This window comes from Nannobrachium achirus, assembly GCF_963921795.1.
Source record: "Nannobrachium achirus genome assembly, chromosome: 1".
NCBI classification, from domain to species: domain Eukaryota; kingdom Metazoa; phylum Chordata; class Actinopteri; order Myctophiformes; family Myctophidae; genus Nannobrachium; species Nannobrachium achirus.
In genome coordinates this window covers 51,497,845-51,518,316 of record NC_137810.1, presented here as the reverse complement: position 1 = coordinate 51,518,316, position 20,472 = coordinate 51,497,845, and the positions used below count along the sequence as shown (strand labels likewise).

The window sequence follows — 20,472 nt, the reverse complement described above, 5'->3', positions numbered from 1 at the left end:
ATTAAAATGTTAGCTTTTTTGGGAATGTTTTTTGAAAATGTTTTGAAATAATAATTCAAAACAAAATGTAGGAAACCAAAACTTAAGGGACCCAGTGTTTGGGGAAACGCAGACAGAAACCTTGACAGAGGCGATATAGAGCGCACAACCCAAAGCCCTGCATTATAGTTTGTGTTTTGTGCACATCCCAGTGTAAGGACTTGTATGAAGATAAGGTTGAAAATGGATGATGTGGTCCTTTAAAGTAGGTATACAAACACAGAAAATGAGCTGAAATAGGAGTAGACAAACACACGCACGCACGCACGCACACACACACACACACACACACACACACACACACACACACACACAGTAGCTGTCAGCACCTAAAGGTCGGCACAGTGCTCTAGTCTCTAATCAGAGATGTGAAAGATGTCCACATCACAAAATCACTGCTTCTCAAAATAGAACTCCCCTTTCATCTCTCTCTCTCTCTCTCTCTCTCTCTGTCCGTCTGTCTCTCGCTCACTCTCCCCCTCTCCCTCCCTTTGTCTCGTGCAGAACTTGCTGAGCAGTGGTGACGAAATTGCCACTGTCATTTCACAGATGACTGTCTCTCACACACACGCACACACAGATAATGTAAACACTCAAAAAAGCATGACCATATTGGACAAGACCGTGATCTGATGAGGAGTGCTGATTTGTTTAAGCAGTGGCAGCTTTGATCTACTGTATATGTGTGTGTGCATGTGCACTGTAAAGACACACTTATTTATGCGACCTGCAAAACGGGAACAGAGACGTTGGAATCATAAATCAGCCATTCAGGGCTCCGCTCGCTCAAATTACAAACACCACAGGCTGCATTCGCAGATTGTGGCTTTGGATTTATTTACGTGGCCAGCGACGGTAGCTAAATTTACCCATCCCTGCTCTTTGAAAGTCCTGACGTCATCCTGAATACATAGGTTTACATTCACGTGGATTTGCCTAACTTAATGTCATCTCTATCGGGTGGAAACCTCATATGTCCAAAACGGTTAACTTTTCAGGATTAAAATTAAAACCTAAAAATAACTGAAAGTTAGAAATATGGAGATAAGAGGTTTCTGCCCGACTGGAGAGGGAAGGAAATGGCTCTTAATTCTGTTTCCTGCTCGAGGACCATCTGCCCTTCATGTTTACAGTGCAGGGCTTAGTTTCATGTGTCTGTGCAGTGTTATAGAGGTGCTGTGTGTGTGTGTGTGTGTGTGTGTGTGTGTGTGTGTGTGTGTGTGTGTGTGTGTGTGTGTGTGTGTGTGTGTGTGTGTGTGTGTGTGTGTGTGTGTGTGTGTGTGTGTGTGTGTGTGTGTGTGCGGGTGTGTGTGTGCGGGTGCGTGCGCGCACACACACTCTCACTGTTAGTACAGCTTCTTTCACTTCTTCTGTCTTCTACATGTACGTATCTGTGGCTATAACGGCACCACAATGGTTGGCCTTCATTTTGTGCGTGCGGGGTGTGTGTGTGTGTCTGCATGTTCAGACAGGAGCCACTTTGCACTGGCTTGTTTACATTCCCTATTAAAGCAGCCGAAAAATATGTAGTCTCTTTCTGTCCTTCTCTGTTCTCTCTCTCTCTCTACTCTCTCTCTCTCTCTCTCTCTCTCTCTCTCTCTCTCTCTCTCTCTCTCTCTCTCTCTGTCTCATAGCCAACCCAGTTAAAATGACCCAATTAATGAGGCTAGAATACCAATGCTGATTGAATGGGTCTGGCTGGTGACAAATGGTCCGTGCTCTTTCACTTTTCACGATGACACAATCGTACTGTAGACATGGTCGACACATTCCTCGCAGATAAAGAATTACACACAGTGTATGTATGTACGCATACAGTCAGTGAGTCAATCAGCTGGTCGATTAGTCAGGTCGCCCGGCCGTTCTCTCTCCCACTCACTCAATTCACACGCACGCACGCACGCACGCACACACACACATGCACACACACACACACACACACACACATGCACTCACGCAAACACACACACATGCAGCAGTATTTGTGATGAATAATGCTGCCCATGTCTGTCAGACTGCATTTTGAGCCTCCTCAGAAAGACTGAGGCAAACAGAGGAGAGTAATGACGCGAGACCGATAAAGATGGAGCGTGATGACTAAAGTCTGATTTATACTCTGTTGGGTGCCGTGCTAGTGTCGTGCTCCGTAAACAGCAGATCTACAAGCTCCACAAAGAGTCACGTTCACGTTTGTGACACGTTGTGGAGCTTGTAGATCTGCTATTTACTGCAGGCGATGCCAGTGTGTGCAACCAAGTCTAAATCAGGCTTTAAGCCCCCTGCTGGGTAGAAGGTGAGACAGACAGTGTGGGGGCAGGTGCCCCCCCTATCCTCTCCCCTCCCCCCTCTCTCTCTCTCTCTCTCTCTCTCTCTCTGATAAGAGCGAGGGCAAAATACACAGCGCCAAGCTGATAAGGCATAGCTGGGGTGTTTGTCCGTGTGTCTCCACGTTTTGTGTTACATGTGTGTGTTTTATATCAGCGTCTCCACTGTGGTTTTATCAGTGAAAGATTGAACTGATCACCCAGTCAGCAGAAAATGGCCGGTCACCTGTCCTGTCATGCAGTGTTCGCTACTGTTCAAGTGTGCACGTTTTGGGTGGAGTGCACGTTTGCTCAGGCTAGTGTTTGAGCAGTACAGCGTTGGCTCTGATATGGTGGTGTGTGCTGTGCTGTGCTGTGCTGTGCAGCGCTGGGTGGGGTGAGATGCAGGCTTGTGGTGTTGCTGGTGCTACTTTCATTGCTGCCACAGAAGCTTGTTATAAACTGCCTGCGCTGTCTCGTGTATAGCTCAGAACCTTCTCTCCTCTCCTATCATCCTCGTACACTGTGAATTCACACCAGCAGCGGCAGTGATTTTCCTCTCAGTGTTCTGCCACTAAATGTGTGTGCATGATGTACTGTAAAGACACAGTGGCTTTCTTTTCCTGCGATCTGCGAAAACGGGAACAGAGATGTTGGAATCATAAATCAGCCGTCCAGGGCTCAGCTCGCTCAAATTACAAACACCACAGGCTACATTTGCAGATTGTGGCTTTGGATTTATTTACGTGGCCAGCGATGGTAGCTAAATTTACCCATCCCTGCTCTTTGAAAGTCCTGATGTCATACTGAATAGGTTTTCATTGGAGGATGGATCGCACACAGTGGCAAGAGTTGTTTTTTCTTTCTTTATTATTTACATGGGTGAGAAACAAACGTTTCGGCTATCAGCCTTCTTCAGTGTATCTGGCTGATAGCCGAAACGTTTGTTTCTCACCCATGTAAATAATAAAGAAAGAAAAAACAACTCTTGCCACTGTGTGCGATCCATCCTCCAATGAATACATGTTGATCTAAAGGGACACCGCACCAGTCGAGTCAGAGCGCGGTGGTAATCAAAACGTTTATTCATTGATACTGAATAGGTTTACATTTACCGGTATGTGGATTTGCCTAACTCAGTGGTCTTCAATGTTTTCAGGCCAAGGACCCCTTATTTGAGAGATTGATGAAGCAGGGACCCCCACAACCTGTTCATAGATTCCATATAGTTTCATCGTTTGACAGCACAATCATCAGTATATTTTGGATTCATGTCAATTTGTGTTTTCAGATGTTTAACCACTTGAGAGTTGAGACATCATTACCTAATAAACTTGACCCTTTACTCTGTACTACTTAGTCTGCTCTTTTTCCCCTCTACACCAAACCTCTTTGCCGAAAATAGCCGATCTACAAGCTTGTAGATCTGCTATTTTTGGCTTAAGTTCTCCAAATATGGACACTAGGGTTCAAGCAGTTCATATAAAAAAAGGGGGAAAAAAGTTTATATCACACAGAGATTTGGAGGACCCCCTGTAGTAACTCTGGGGACCCCCTAGGGGTCCCGGACCCCATGTTGAAGACTCCTGGCCTAATTGTCGGGTGGAAACCTCATATGTCCAAAACTGTTACCTTTATGGATTCAAATTCAAAAGTATGATTTTATGCCGCTTTGTAGCGCAGCGAACAGGAAAAGTTGAGAATGTTTTGCTCCGCTTTTTGGCCTGCTCTGCCTCCTGACGCAACGGGGTTGCTCCTCCTCGCCAAAGACTATATGCATGGAACCTCGCAGCTTTCCCTGAACACAGTTCAGTTGAATACTGCTGGTTGTACTGTTAAGTAACTTGAAGAATAACCATAAAAACGAAAACGAAAAAGAATCGTGATAAGATCGTGGTTTGTGATACTGCTTAAAAAAGTCGCCCACCTCTACTCGGCAGCATTATGCTCTGCCCTCTTAAGCCAGATTTTTACTTTAGTTACGTGCGGGTGTCATGCATAGTAAATGGTAGATCTGCAAGCTCACAGCGCGTCACACGCTTGCTTGTATATCTGCTATTTACTGAAGGCTTTATGCTCCCCTCTCCTTGTCTCTCATTCACTCTTCCCCTCGCCTCTCTTGTGCTCTCCTCTCATTTGACATCTTTTCTCACATTTCATGTGCACAATTTTACCCATCATGCATTGCACTCTCTCTCTCTCTGTCTCAAGTTCATATCCTATCACTGGCACTCCATTACTTTTATTACCCGTGTGCCTTACTTGCCATCTTCCCAAATACAACATCACAGTTGGGGGGTGAATGAAATTATGAAATAATTGATACATTTTGTTATTTCATTCTTGACCATGCTTATTGATATATTATGTAAGAATGTCTAATGTGTGCACTGGCAGTATTTTTATTATTGTTTATTTAATATATTTTTTAACTGCTTGGGTTCAGATAACCTGTAATAAACATGCACCCAGTTATCTAATTTCACCATCATTTTATGGGCTAAATGACTGATTATGGATTATGGAAATGGCTGCACGCTAATAGCAGCTCTAATCACAACGAGGCATGGGTTGTACTTTATCCGACTGGATCGGTTTGATATCGTCTGTCGGGTGAAAACCCCATACAGATGATCTTCAGGATTCAAATTCAAAAGCAGCACAATTACAAGCTCAAAACGTAAGGCTTCTTCTGTGCTGAGTTTGGAGCTTGTGGATCTGCTACTTGTGAAGCTCTTGTGTGATGCTGTGGTTTATGATCAAGAATGATCTGACACAACGTTAGAATATGGAGATAAGAGGTTTCTGTCTGACAGCAACGATATCGGTGGTGGAAAAAGTACTTGAAAATAGCTGATCTACAAGCTCACAATGCGTCGTGACACGGCACGTTGTGAGCTTGTAGATCGTCTATTTTCAAATAGCCTGTGTGTATAAAATGGGGCTAAAGTGGTTCAAGTAGGTTTTATATTGTAATCTATATCTGTAAAGTAACTAGTAATAACTAAGGTTTTTAACTAAGGTATTGGTGTATAGTACAATATACCAAACTTTATGCACAACATTCTCTTTGCTCTTTTGCCTTTTGCACTCTTTCTTTCCTAAGATGTGTTGTGTTTTTTTGTTGTTCTGCTGTTTTTTTAATATACATATATATCACTGCATTGTCTGAAGGAAGCCGAACAAAAATAAGTGTTATGCCTCATTCACACTACAGATATATAGTTGAACGTTTTGCTTGGTAATTCAATGTAATCTCAATGGAAACCAGCTTTAAAGGCTGGGCATGTCGGCTGTCCTTGGAATCCAGCAAAAAAAAAAAAAAGAATCCAGAAAAACGTTCAACTATATATCTGTAGTGTGAATGAGGCATTACTCTTATGTACCTGTACAAAAGATATAACAATAAAGTACAACCTTGAACCTTGAACTAAGGTTTTCAAATAAATGTAGTGGAGTAAATGTACAATATTTGGATCCAAGATATTGCAGAGTAGAAGTAAAAGTAATGGAAATTAGAAATACTCGAGTACAAGTACAAATACCTCAAAAGTACAGTACTTTAAATAAATGTACTTAGTTACTTTACACACTGAACGATATGTTCTAATCATGCTACGGCGGCGCTGACACAACAACATGGATGGAACAGTCGGGTCTGTGTCAGATAGCCGTGATAAACGCAAGGCCAAGGTTTATTACCTCCTCCTTGTCTGACAGCCTGTCCTTTTAATCAAGCTCTCTCTGTGTCCAAACCCCTCCCCACAGACGAGTACAAGATGAAGGGAGTGGAGGAGGTGAAGTACATGAGAGGAGAGGAGGACCGGGTCAACGCTCGCAACCAGGAGAACCTGGTGAGAACACACGCACGCACGCACGCACGCACGCACGCACACACGCACACACACACTAGGGATGGGACGATATGAACATTTCATATCACGATTATTGTGACAAAAGAAATTGCGATTTACGATATCGCGATAATCAAAAAAATGGGGCAATGTAGATCGGCTATTTTTGGGTAAATGTAGATCGGCTATTTTTTGGCAAAGACATTTTATTAGAGAGTGAAAAAAAGACTGTATCAAGTAAGTATATTATAAGTACCTTTTTACCAATTATAGAGGGTTTAAGTGGTACCGGATATGCAGCTCGGCAAATAAAAGGTGAATTGATCCCAGTGCATGACAGGATGATATCAAGACAAATTAAATCTCCACGATACGATTACCGTGCGTGTTTTTTATCACGATAAACGATAATATCGCTTATCGTCCCATCCCTAACACACACACACACACACACACACACACACACACACACACACAGCCGTGGACAGTCTCCGTCACCAACACACAAACACATTCCTCTTGCTGACAGTTCATCAGCCCTAACAAACAGACCCATGTTTGTTTTAAATACATGTGTCCACACACACACACACACACACACACACACACACACACACACACACACACACACACAGTATCCTCCACCCGCCCACCGCCTGTATGTGCACCCCCACACACGTACACACAAAGAGAGAGGGAGGTTTCTCACCAGCAAGGTGGAGACAGCACGTTAGCTTCTCTTGTTTAGCCCTCTCCGCTTGACTGCTCCCCCACATTAACATAACATGCTGCTAAATAGATGGATAGACCCTTACTTTTAACCCCATGGGAAACTATGCATACATCGTAGCAGCACCACAGTGGCATGAACCACAGGACAGATACAGGTACGTTTAGAGAGAGATATCATAACTATGATTAAAACGAAGAACACAAAATGTAGGATACCAAAAAAAGTAGACGTCCAAGTCTGACATAGCCATCTGCACTTACTGTACACATAATGTACAAACTATTAATTGCGACCAAAGGTCGCAGTTTAGTGTGAGAAACGGCACATCATGTCTGTCCATGTACGCTTTTTTACAGTGGGTTTTACTATGGGTTTTCCGCTCTGACATCACGCTCTGACATCACTGTGATGTCAGGGGAACCACACTAACAGAATCTCTTTATGCCCATATATGGAGATCCCTGATGTCATCAATATTAAGCCCATATCTAACAGGACTTCATATGGGAATATGGGAATGCCCATATATGGAGGAAGACAGTGTGGCTGGTTCTACAGAAAGGGATCTCCAATATGGACATGAAAGGGATTGTATGTACAGTATGATGTCAGATGTCATAGACGTCGTAGAACTTTCACATAACGAATAACTGAGTAAGCATGTTTGGGATCTCACAGCATATCTCCATATACAGTAACAGTACATGGATGGATCTCCATATATGGGTACCAGGGGTCTCCATATTATGTGTAACTGGTCCGATATACATCACTGGCCAGATGGCGCGACCTCGCCCTTTGGTGTGACGTAGCTTGTCGCCCTTAGGCGTCTTACTAGTAAATATCATATAGTATAACGAGGATCCTGGCAATCTGATATTGAAGAAAACGACTTGCATAATGACTTGGCAAGCCTAGCCGCATTAATGAACCGTATTTAATTTATATTCAGGACTAGTAAGTATATCCCTGAAGTCCTTAGCCTAGGGGGCTCCCTATTTTGGGCATGCTCATTATAGGCAAAAGAAAATGTATGAAAATAACATTCAAAGATATTCAGCGATATAGCTTGTAGATTGGTTTAGTTCTGAACGTTTGTCAAGCCCCTCCTGGCCTCCCCAGACCCCAGCCAGCTGGCCCTGGACCTCGGCCAGTACAGAACCAGGCTGTCCCTTAACCCTTCCAACAGAACTCTGTCACTACCACACAGCAAGCAATGAGAGCTGCCTCCAGAACAGTGCCTCACAAACATCTTAGCTCTAAACGACAAAAGAGAAATTTGATATCCTCCCGTGACCAAAACCAGTTAAATAAGACGATCTACAACGTGTTGTGAGCTTGTAGATCTGCTGTAGATTTTCACTACTTCTTAAAACAAGTATTTTTTCCCCTCTAATTAATGGATTATTATTATTATTTCAAATTGAATTATTCAGAAAATCTTTTGAATTAATAATTAAAATCAAAATGTAGGAAACATAAACGTGTGTTTACGTGCGACCCATCGAAATTCGGCCCGCGACCCACATATGGTTCCCCTCCCACTGTTTTTAGGGAAACGTTTGCTCTAGAATCACCAGTTGTGTAAACGGTTCTTCTGGCCCCAGAAAGAGCCCAGGCCAGCTGAGAGACCACAGCCAGTAGCCGTGGTTTAGAGCAGCATTTGTACCTCCACCACTTGTCATTATCTCTAGGTGTTTCCCTGCCTTCAAGGCAGGAATTTGCTGATCCTTCATGAGACAACCCGAAAGGCAGTGATGCTTGGCTGATAGTAGGTTGCAGGAAGGTGGTGCAGTTTTCTTTTTGCTGCTGTTTTCGGGTCAGTTTACAGACCAAAATTAGTATCAGAGTCACAGTGGGGCATTTCAGGAGGCACCAAAAACCTGGACTGGAGCTTTCAGCATTGGTGAAAGTTGTTTAGTGTGTATGTGTGTTTGTTAGCAGAGCCATTCATTCCATATAAGGCTTTCTATTGTGCCAGAGAGGTTAAGACTTATAGGACTTTAGCTGTCAGTGTGGGGGGACATTTTGCTGATATGGGCTGTTTGCTTTTTAGCTGCTCTGTCATTTTGACAGCTAATGATGTGTGTGTGTGTGTGTGTGTGTGTGTGTGTGTGTGTGTGTGTGTGTGTGTGTGTGTGTGTGTGTGTGTGTGTGTGTGTGTGTGTGTGTGTGTGTGTGTGTGTGTGTGTGTGTGTGTGTGTGTGTGTGTGTGTGTGTGTGTGTGTGTGTGTGCGTGCGTGCGTGCGTGCGTGCGCGCGCGTGCGTCTGTGTGTGTAGGAGAAAAGCGGCGTACAGTACAGGGGCAAACAGCACAAAGAGGTCTCTGGAGCCAACGTCAACAACAAGACTAAGTAAGTTGGCATTGACAACCACATGTACAATACATGCATGTGTGATATGTTATTATGAACCGTCTATGATATGTTCACAGTATGCTTTATGAAGTAAAGACATCACACAGGCCTTGACATTTGCAGAACCATGACTAATATTTTGAAATGATGAAATGTATTTGTGTGTGTGTGTGTGTGTGTGTGTGTGTGTGTGTGTGTGTGTGTGTGTGTGTGTGTGTGTGTGTGTGTGTGTGTGTGTGTGTGTGTGTGTGTGTGTGTGTGTGTGTGTGTGTGTGTGTGTGTGTGTGTGTGTCTCCACTTGAATTACTATATTGTGAGGGCCAAAAGTATATAGAATTTCAGACAGACACGTGAGGACAGTTTTCCTGGTTCTTCCAAAAGATTAAGGTTGGGGTGGAGGTTAGTTTCAGGGGTTAGGGTCAGAGTTATGCCTCACTTGTACTTAGTTGCAGGTCTGTGCCACGTGCCGTAAATAGCTGATCTACTAGCTCATGCTGATTGACAATTTTTTGGCTTTCTGCACAGATGTGCCCCATAATCTTTACAAAAATGGAATTAATCAAGTCGGCGTGGTATATAGCAGGGGTTTTCAAATTGTTACTCTGTAAATAACCTTTTCATCCACAGCACCCCTGAATTACTCTGTTATTTTTTAGAATCTTACATCATATTGGAGAAATATCCGTTTCCATCAGAACTGACTGAAAATAACGTTATACTTGACGTTTAACCACTTGAATGCCTATTCTGGGGGAAAGGTTCACCAAAAATAGCAGATCTACAAGCTCACAATGCGTGTTGTGAGCTCGTAGATCTGCTATTTTTGGTGAAGAGTGTTGTCGTAGATAGAAAAAGAACTCATCAAGTACAGTGCAAATCAGGTCTGTTTTACTAACATAGTGAAGTGATGAATTCCAAATATTATCAGATTATCTCGCGGCAACCCTGGACTGGCATCACGGCCCCCCAGGGTGCCCTGTCACCCACTTTGAAAACCCCAGTAGGGCTGGGTGCAATAACCGCAATACCGCCATACCGCAGTTGTGTAATGCATACTGCAGTGTCAAGTTCGCGATAGCCGCGATTTAAAAAAACATATTAAATGTGTTTAAATACGTTTCACTTTGTGTGTATTAGTACAGATCTGTAATAGTACGGATGGAGATCCGTGCTCATACACATAAAGTAACTGACGCTATGGACAGAACGACCCATACAAGGAGATAAGCACGTGTGTAGGGCTGTCACGATATGACATTTTACATGACGATTAATTGTCACTCAAATAATTGGCGATTAACATTTAATTGTGTTTTTGTCGTTGATAATTACATTTCTGTTTGGCTTTTAGGCTTTGAAGTTGTACATGGTAGATATGACACATAATCTAAATATACAAAGAAATTACTGACATTTGACAACTTACTACTTAAAAAATAACTTTGATAGTGGAAATAGCCGATCTACAAGCTCACAACGCGTCGCGATGCGACGCGTTGTGAGCTTGTAGATCTGCTATTTCCACTATTTCGGTCATTTTTCAACATTCACAATTATGACGATTATGACAAAATAATTGCGATAATGTCAAATAATAACGATCAGACGATTATGTAATAATTGTGACAGCCCTACACGTGTGTCGTGTTTGCACCGCTCACTTCGCACAGGTGCAATTTCTTATTTTCATTCAAAACAACTGTTTTGGGGAGATACCGCCATGCTGTCGGTAAACTTGTGACTTATTACCGAAAAAATCCATACCGCCCCAGCACTATAATTTTTATGTGCTCACAAGTGTAGTAATAAAAAACGTGCGTGTTTATCACACAGGTAGTTTGGTACAGAAACAGCAGCTAAGTTTACCGCTGCAGCTTGGGGTTTATCTGTTTGCAGAGTGATAAAAAACCCAAGGAATGAAGTGAAACTGCAATAAAACACACTGCCATTGTTGTAACACAGCCCACTGAACCACCTCCTCCTACTCCTCAGTGTAGGTGTGTTATATATTATATGCGTGGGCCGCTCTGTACACTCTCAGAGTTAAAACTAGTTAACGCTGAAGGATTTTATTGTGATAGATTTGGGTCAGAGTACCATGTTAATGCTCTCTAAATGATTACTTGACCACATGAACCCTAGCGTCCCTACTGTGTGTGTGTGTGTGTGTGTGTGTGTGTGTGTGTGTGTGTGTGTGTGTGTGTGTGTGTGTGTGTGTGTGTGTGTGTGTGTGTGTGTGTGTGTGTGTGTGTGTGTGTGTGTGTGTGGGGGGGGGGGGGGGGGGGGGTCCTTAGTCCAGAGCCCTGGGGGACCCCCCCGGTCAACTAAGTATATCGTCACTGTCGGGCAGAAACCTCGCATCTCCAAGTTTCACATTTGTACGTTTTTTTCACCAAGTAAAGCCCTGCTTCATCATACAAGGCCGTCGCACAAAAGTAGTGAAAACAGCAGATCTCCAAGCACACAACGCCTCGCACCGCGTAGTTCATTTTTAAAATGATAAATACAAAACGAATGGTCTTGGACATACAAGGTTTCCACCCGACAACGACGATATTGTGAAACCTTGAATGTCCAAAACTGTGACTTTTCAGGATTCAAATTCTAAATTGGCAAAAGTATCAGATTTTAATTTAAGTAAGGCTTTTTAATTTACGGAAGAAAAAAAGAACTAAAAGTAAAAATATGGAGATACAAGGTTTCTGCCCGAACAGCGTTGCTTTAAGCGGTTAAATTCCTCCACAGCTTCTTGACCCTAAGGTTTTTTTTTCACACGGTAGCAAGCAAGGATTGTGTAAATGCATTTCGCCGAGTGTGCGTGTGTGTGTGTGTGTGTGTGTGTGTGTGTGTGTGCGCGCGCGTGTGTCACGTGTGTGTGTGCGCGTGGAGAGGGGGGTTGTAATGGAAAATTCTTGTGATGTATTTGTTGACTCCCTTCTCCGTCCCCTCCAACTTCCTCTCTCCATTTCTTTCTTTCTTTCCCTCTTTCTTTCTGTTCTTTTTTTCTCCCCCTCTTCTCTGCAGTATTCACACGTCGGAGAGTCAGCAGGAGTTTTTCAGAATGCTGGATGAGAAGATTGAGAAGGTGGGGATCTAGGCGCGCGTGTGTGTGTTCGTGTGTGTGTGCTTGCACATGTGAATGTGCATAGCATACATATTCAGGGAAAGCTGTCGCAATAACTGCCGCTTTTAACTTTGATACAGGCCTACTTTGTCTTAATAGTACTTAGATAGACATCAATAAAATGTAAAAATAACTTAGTTAGAACTTAGTGGGACTATGGGAAGATAGTCTTTTGGTTTCCCAGTGGTGTGTTGATAAAACACACACAAACAAAAGTTCAGTCCCATTCATTAAACATCATTTTGGATACTATATATTCTGCCTTGCATTTTACTGTAGTGGTTAGTGTTGTGTTTCGCGTGCATGCTTATGCGCCAGGCAAGGCCTACACTTATGTAGGCCACACATGTAAAGGAAGGCACAGAAGCGAGACAGGATTACTGCTAAGGAGAGCAATGTAAACGTTGTCATCGTCTCATGTCGGTGTTCCCTTATAAACTCTTGACATGTTCATCATGAATCACATTCACGCAGGGACGTGCTGGGCCTGATTCAGCCCGGGAAAAAGAGTTGTAGAGGCCCTCATTGCACGCTATAGAGAGAGATCTCTCTCTAGCGCTGCTGCTACTCAAAGATTTGCCATTTCAGATCATGACAAGTGACAAGCCAGTGGGCCAATTACATGAGTTATAATTCGTCGTCGTCGGGTGGAAACCTCGTATGTCTAAAACCGTTTGTTTTGTATTTATCATTTAAAAAATTAATTAAACTAGTGAAAACAGCCGATCTACAAGCTGTAGATCTGCTGTTTTCACTACTTTTGTGCGGCGGCCTTGTATGAAGCAGGGCTTTGCTTTGCGAAAAAATTTACACATTTGAAACTTGGAGATACGAGGTTTCTGCCCGACAGTGACGATTTACTTTGTTGGCCGCCCAGCCACCAAAATGGAACTAAGGCTAACATTTTATTTTGAATTTTTTCCTAATGGCCGGCCTGGACCGACCGGGAATGAACTGGCCGTTTGGGAGTTGTCCCGCTTTTCCCAATGGCCAGCACGTCCCGTTAATATGACATCTTCAGTCCATATTCACTTCATGTTTTCCGCACGAAGGAAATCATATCAGGCACCAAAACAAATGCAGCATGCAGAGCAATGATGGCAATTCAGTGAGTTTAATGAGCAAAATGTCCCGAAGCCCCTTTCACATTATGGCGGCACAAATGCTGGCATGCCATGTTGGGCATAAGGAAAATAAATACGTGCTGTGGGAGTGTGCGGTCATACATGATGCTGCAACCATACATTAAAATAGTGTCATCTAATTCTGGCACCAAAATATCTTTTTGTAAATCTTTGTAATGCTCCATGGTACTGCGTAACAATGTCCTCTGTTTGGCTGTGAGTTTGTCTGTCTGTCTGACTGTACCACTTTGGCACTTTGGCACCGGGACATTGTAAATGGAAAACAATGGGACCTTGCAGGGTCAGGAGGACCGCAAAGGTTGAACATGATGAGTGTTGGGACACTGCTTCGTCACCTGATGTTCATTTAACACTTTATAAAGGAAGGTTGGCCTAAATATAGGCACTTTAACACAGGTGGAAGCAATGCAAGCTGCACTAGTCTGTTAACCGACTTAACACGACCCGCAGGCAAAGAATTCTTTAACCACGGCAGCCCTAGCTGAACATTTATAGCAGGGGTCTTCAACAGGGGTTCCGGGACCCCTAGGGGGTCCTCAGAGTTACTACAGGGGGGCCTTCAAATCCTTGTGTGGTAGAAACTTTTTTTCTCCTTTTTTATATTAACCACTTGAACTTTAGCCAAAAATAGCAGGTAGCTGCGAGGCGTTGTGAGCTTGTAGATCGTCTATTTTCGGCAAAGAGGTTTGGTGTAGAGGGGGAAAAATGGGCACACTGGTCAACTTTATTAAGTATTGACGGTTCAAGTGGTTAAATATCTGAAAACCCAAATTGACATGAATCCAAAATACACTGATGATTGTGTTGTCAAACAATGAAACTATATGGAATCTATGAAAAGGTTGTGGGGGTCCTTGCTTTGTCTCTCTCTCAACTAAGGGGTCCTTGGCCTGAAAACGTTGATTTATAGAAAACGGCTGGGTTCTTGCATTGGTACTGACAGGACACAGTGCAGAAACAACTAGCCCTCACCCACACTCACATCAAGTCTTAAACTGTGCTGTGCATCTTGCCAGGCCGAAGTGATGACAACTGCCTTGAATGATTCCTGTCCACTGACGACGGCTCTTGACCCTTAGCTACGTTAGGGAGGCTGTCTGCGCAGGATGTAACTTTAAAAGCAGAGCTATAATCCATTAGAAATCCTGCCATTCATCACCCCTACTAAAACAAAAGTCTGCGAGGATTAGTTGAGACAAATAAAGAGATTGATAAACTATTGTGATGAGGCTGACTGTGAATTAGAAGTGCAACAGTTATTCGAACTAATAGATAATTAAAAAACATAATTGATTTTTGTTAATTTAATAATATAATCTAGCCGTAACTTGAGCATCAGAGCATGTCATTATAGGCGAAACAAATTACATACATCTGTATGTAGTATGTATGTATTTGTGTCTGCAGTGACTTAATATAACTGTATCGTTTTAACACCGCAATGTAAAGCCATGAAACTCACTGTATATTACATCTGGGGCAGCAGTGGCTCAGGGGTAGAGGAAGGTTCCCAGTTCAAACCTGGGCTCCCCCAGAGTTACTGTCAAAGTGTCCTTGAGCAAGACGCTGAACCCCTAATTGCTCCCGATGAGCAGGTTGGTGCCTTGTATGGTTTCCTCCGCCATCGGTGTACAGTATGAATGTGTGTGTAAATGTAATGCACAGTCTCTGTTAGGTGCCTTGGATAAAGGCGCCATATAAATGCACCGTTTACCATTTTTATCTGAACTGTAGCTAAACTCTGCACACCTCTCTAAATGTACTGTAAATGTATCACTGCATTGCTCGACTGCTACTTTTCATGCGAGCCATGTAATCAGGGATCGCTTGACTACTGTCATGGTGGAGGTAGCCTATTTTTAAGAGAGAGAGAGAGAGGGAGAATATTGTAGCCTTGTGAAAGGAAGCAGACCTTTGAATAGATTCCCTTCGGGCCCAGGGGATGGTATATAGACAGACTGCAACAGGAAACGGTTGACTGTGCTCTGCATCTTAATATAGGATAGATGACAGGGCTGCCCTCCTATCAGCCTCACCCCCTCCGTCTCATCCCTGCCCCCTGAATCATGTCTCTGCTGATGTTATCCAGACCAGGGTCAAACCGCAGTCGCGTATGATTCTTATGGGTTTGATGTAGACGTGCCGGCAGCGCCAGTCGGTTGAGGTTTTGAGCGTTAGGGCAGGGGTCTTCAACGTTTTCACTTCAGGCCAAGGACCCCTTAGCTGAGAGAGAGATGAAGCAGGGACCCCTTAGCTGAGAGAGAGATGAAGCAGGGACCCCTTAGCTGAGAGAGAGATGAAGCAGGGACCCCTTAGCTGAGAGAGAGATGAAGCAGGGACCCCCACTACATATTGTATAAAATTGTGTTGCAGATTACACATTTTCATAGATTTCTTAAGACGGCTTATAGACGCGTTTGACAGCACTGTCTGTCATCATGTTGGAGTAGGCTAATGTGTATTTTCAGATATTTAACCACTTGAACCGTCAAATACTTTAGTCTGCTCTTCTTTTCCCCCTACAAAACTCTGAAAAAAATAGCCGATCTAGGCATTGTAAGCTTGTAGATCTGCTATTTTTGACTAATGTTTCACTCAGAATAGGGTGCTAGGGTTCACATGGTTAATGTAAAAAACATGATCCTATCACACAAAGATTTGGCGGCCCCCCTGTAGTAACTCCGAGGACCCCCTAGGAGTCCCAGACCCCGTGTTGAAGACCCCTGTGTTAGGGGGTTAGGGCAGTTTGATTCGCAGGGCTAAAATCCATTTCTCTGCTTTTGATACCCGTCCCCTCTGGTAATTAATTTGTATCTCCTGTGGGGACACGTTTGATCTCTGATTCTGTACAGACTGAACCATTAAGACCTGAGCGAGGCATGATTCTTTAAAGGACAACTTTAGTTTTTTACAAGGGTTCATATTTTAGATTTATATTAAAGAATATAAAAGATGAGTGTTAAAAAATTTTAATTTACTTCTTTCTATTGTTTTAGAGATTCTTATTTCAGTGGTTGGGGGCATGCGTACAAGTGGCTAAATATGTAATTTTACACAGAATAAGCCCATTCCCAAGATACAACGCAACCTTTCATGGTTGGATGTGACTTATGGGGGCTAGAAGTGTTACTGTAAATAGCAATAAAGAAACTGCTGGCTTATTGTGTCTAAAAATACATATTTAGCCACTTGTACGCATGCTCCCATGCATACGCATGCCACACATTTTAGCGCGGTAAACGCGATAAAACGATAGAAAGAAGCAAATGAAAACATTTCAACACTCACTTTTTCTTTTCTCTAATTACAATCTAAAATATGAAACCTTGTTGTAATTTTTTTTCTTCTAAAATAGCATATGCACAAGCTCACAGTGTGGCACCAAGTGTGTCATTAGGGCCGAACCTCTACTAGACTAAAAGAGAGTGATAAAAAAAAAAAATACATTTGTGGTTTGCTAATACTTAGGTCTCTCTTTTATCACTAATTTCTCCTTTTCTGTTTGTGTGTCTCTCTTAAGGGGCGGGACTACGCGGATGAGGAGGTAGAAGAAGATGGAACATAGCAAGCACAGAGGCTTCACCCACAGAGAGCCTCACGTGTGTGTGAATGAGTGTGTGTGTGTGTGTGAATGTGAGAGTGTGTGTGTGTGAGTGAGTGTGTGTCACTGATACAGGCCACATTTGGGGACAAGATGTCGGGCTTGAAACCAGTTGATTGGAGTTGGACCACCAAATTGGGGACAAAACTGTTGTTGTACACGATTAGATTTTACTGACGTTTCATAAGGTTGGGGTTATGGGTTAGGGATATGGAAGGAATGTGAAGTCGATGCATTGTCCCCAAATGTTTGCAAAACGTGTGTGCGTGCGTGCGTGTATGTGTTAGAGAAAGAAGCAGCCAGCGGAACCAGTGTTTGAGTGGCGGGGTGCATCATGTATGTAACACTGTATGTGTGTTTTTGAACATATGACAAAGAAAGTATTTTGAGAAAGCAAGCGAAGGAGTGAGTATACTGTATGAGAGAGACAGAGAGAGATACAAATGGAAATAAAGAACACTATGGCCTGACATGTACTTAGTTGCATGCCGGTGTCGTGCATCAAAAACTACAGATCAACAAGCTCATCGCGACGCGCCGTGAGCTTGTTGATCGGCTATTTTCGATGGCATGACACGGCGCGCAAACGAGTGTGACTCGGGCATGTCCTCAGAGACTACGTCTTCTCCTCTTTTGACGCCTCGTCCCTTTTGGCCCCCTGAATGGACAGATGGGTGGTGGAGGGGAGATGAAAGGACAGACAGAAGAGGAGTGGGACAGTTGGGAGTGATAAGGATGGGGGAGCGTGCGGAGTGGACGGCCGCCCGTGACGTGGACTTAATTATGGACTTAAGGGCCTGCCGCCTTCCCCCTGAACTCTGTGGAAAGCTCCTTCCATTCAATCTCTCCGTCCGTCCACGCATCTTCCGCCTTGTCTTCTTTGTCCCTATCCGTCTCGCGGTGCCACGGTCCCTCCCTGACGCCAAGCCGTGTACCTAGCTACCCCCTCCTCACACACAAAACTGACAAAGAAAAAACAACATGTATGGTGGTGGCTCCGCAGGGATGTACGTGAATATGCTGCAATCCCCACTTCTCCCTTCCCAAGGCCCCCGGAGGACTGATGGAGACCTTGAGTTGTGGAATAAAGGAACTGGGACGGGGGAAACAATCATGTGGATATGGGGGTCGTTTCGGTGGTACTCGCCTAACCCCGCCACCAGAAGCCACCCAGGCTGCTTGGGACCGTGTTTTGGCCTGCCGACGGGACAGGCTCAGCCTTGGGCCACAAGGCAACAAGAGAACAAGAGGGATGAGGGATGGGGGAGCGAAAGAAAGGGAGTGAAAAGAAATTCCTGATATTTTAATAAGCGAAAGATTGAAAGATTGAAAGTGAGGAGTTGAAACGGCTGATTTAGAAGCTCTGAAACTCCTGCCTTTTTTTCCTCCTTTTTAAGTCAAGGACCTTTTTTCTTTTTCTTTTTTGTTTTGCTTATATTCCCCCCATTCCCCCCCACACGCAGTCATCAGTCCGGTTGATTCACTGTTGGTCATTGTTGTTAATCTGTTGTTTCAGATTGTTATTTTTTTGTTTTGTCTTCCCCCTCCCCTAGTGCATCATGATCATAACCATCACCGTCACGCCTGTATTAGGTCAGAGCCTCTGTGTCTCAGCTCCATCCGTCCTCTCCAATTCATGCTCCGTCGTCGCTCGCAGAGAACGAACGAGAATAGCCGACCTACAAGCTCACAACGTGTTGTGTTCGCGACGCGTTGTGAGCTTACAGGTGGGCTATTCTCAGCGCACAGCGAAGTATGAAATCAGGGCTTTTTAGCCACAACAAAACCCTCTGGCTGTAAGAATCTAAGCCACATACAGCTTTATTCGCACAGTGGGCCTACTCGCCATGTCACAACCTCATCACAGCAAGGTACACAGGAAAATTCCTTGTAACTGTCGAGAGTCTACACACCTTAGGCATTTGTAGACTCTTTGAGTTACAATTAAATTAATTGCATTGTGTTACTGTATAACGTACACACACAGGTTTTGTGTATCCCTTAACATTTCATCAGTAGCCAGTTAGAGGTATTGTGCCGTGTGTCTTTTTTTTTTCTTGTTCTGTTGCAGCATTTCACGTTCCTGTGTGTCGTTCAGGAGCTCAGCTTCTCTTCAGGCTCAGCAGTATTGAAGCTTACTGGCACAGAGAGTGAAGTCACCCCTTCTCTCTCTGCGCGCGCACACCACACGCACACACAAACACACACACACACACACACACACACACGGGCACGGTAAACTGGGCTGAGCTTATAAAGGGGGATAGACAGAGGTGTGGTTGCCGTGGAGACACAGACCTGATCACATTTATGTTCTCGTCGTCATTACTGGATTACTTCCTGTCTGCAAATTATTTTGAATCTCTTTCTTTGTTTTTCTATTAAAAATATAAAAAAAAACACAAGCTCTTGAGGCGTGTAGGCATCTTTAAGTAATTGTGCGTGCGTGCGTGTATGTGTGTTGTGGGCGTGTGCTGTGTGCGTGTGCATGCCCTCCTGCCAGTAGCAGTAAGTGTGCTGTCATACTGACATCAGCAGTGTGAAGAAGCAGTGTTTTCCTCTGGTCATGCTGCCTGCCTGGAGTCATGGAGCTGCCTGCTGCTGCACATTTCTGCCACCTGGTGGTGGGGCATCATCACTGCATGCTATGCTAGGAGGGCAAGTGTGTGTGTTTATAATACTGTCTGTACATAGTCTCTGGCGGGTGGAAACCTCATATGTCCAAAACCGTTTAAATTCAAAAACGGCAAATGTAGCAGTTTGACAGAACTTCACACCACGTTTTCGAGCTTGTGGATCCACTACTTTTGGTGCTTTTGCATTAATTTACAAAGATAGAATATAATACGTTAGAATATGGTGATAAGAGGTTTCTGCCCGACTGCAACAATATACTGTACTGTACTGTACTGTACTGTGTGTGTGTCTGTGTTTCTTATTTATTCATTTAATTTAGAAGTCATTTCTGCCCCATTTTGTCGATATTCCTGTTAATTCCAATGAATGCCAGTTAAGTCGGATGCACCAAGGTGGAGTCGGACCAACAACCTCCATGGTGGTGGGCAAGGACTACCACTGAGCCACCCGAGAGCAACCGTCACAGGTGTGTGACGGACAGGCAACAGAGCATGGGTCCTGCAACTTTTGTTGAGTTTACGTATGTTCCAAGCAGCAAGCAACCAGTGGCGTCAGTTCAGCAAAAGCTAGGTATGGCAAAGATGGGAGTCCTCATGGAAAAGAGGCATTACATTTTGTATAACACGGTTCTATTGTGAAAATAGCGGCGTTGTGAGCATGTAGATCGGCTATTTTCACG

At 43.8% G+C, this 20,472-nt stretch overlaps 1 protein-coding gene across 3 annotated transcripts in view; it reads left to right on the top strand.

Moving 5' to 3' along the window:
* The window catches only part of LOC308283745 (uncharacterized protein C1orf21 homolog), a 52,221-nt gene extending 32,689 nt beyond the window's left edge, over positions 1-19,532 (top strand). For all 3 annotated transcript variants that reach the window (XM_080724223.1, XM_080724222.1, XM_080724224.1), the window contains 4 exons: positions 6,111-6,196; positions 9,210-9,283; positions 12,311-12,371; positions 17,076-19,532. In XM_080724223.1, coding sequence (XP_080580349.1) covers positions 6,111-6,196; positions 9,210-9,283; positions 12,311-12,371; positions 17,076-17,120 — 266 coding nt within the window. In that variant the 3' untranslated portion in view covers positions 17,121-19,532. The remainder of the gene's footprint in view (positions 1-6,110; positions 6,197-9,209; positions 9,284-12,310; positions 12,372-17,075) is intronic.
* The last annotated feature ends 940 nt before the right edge of the window (positions 19,533-20,472 follow it).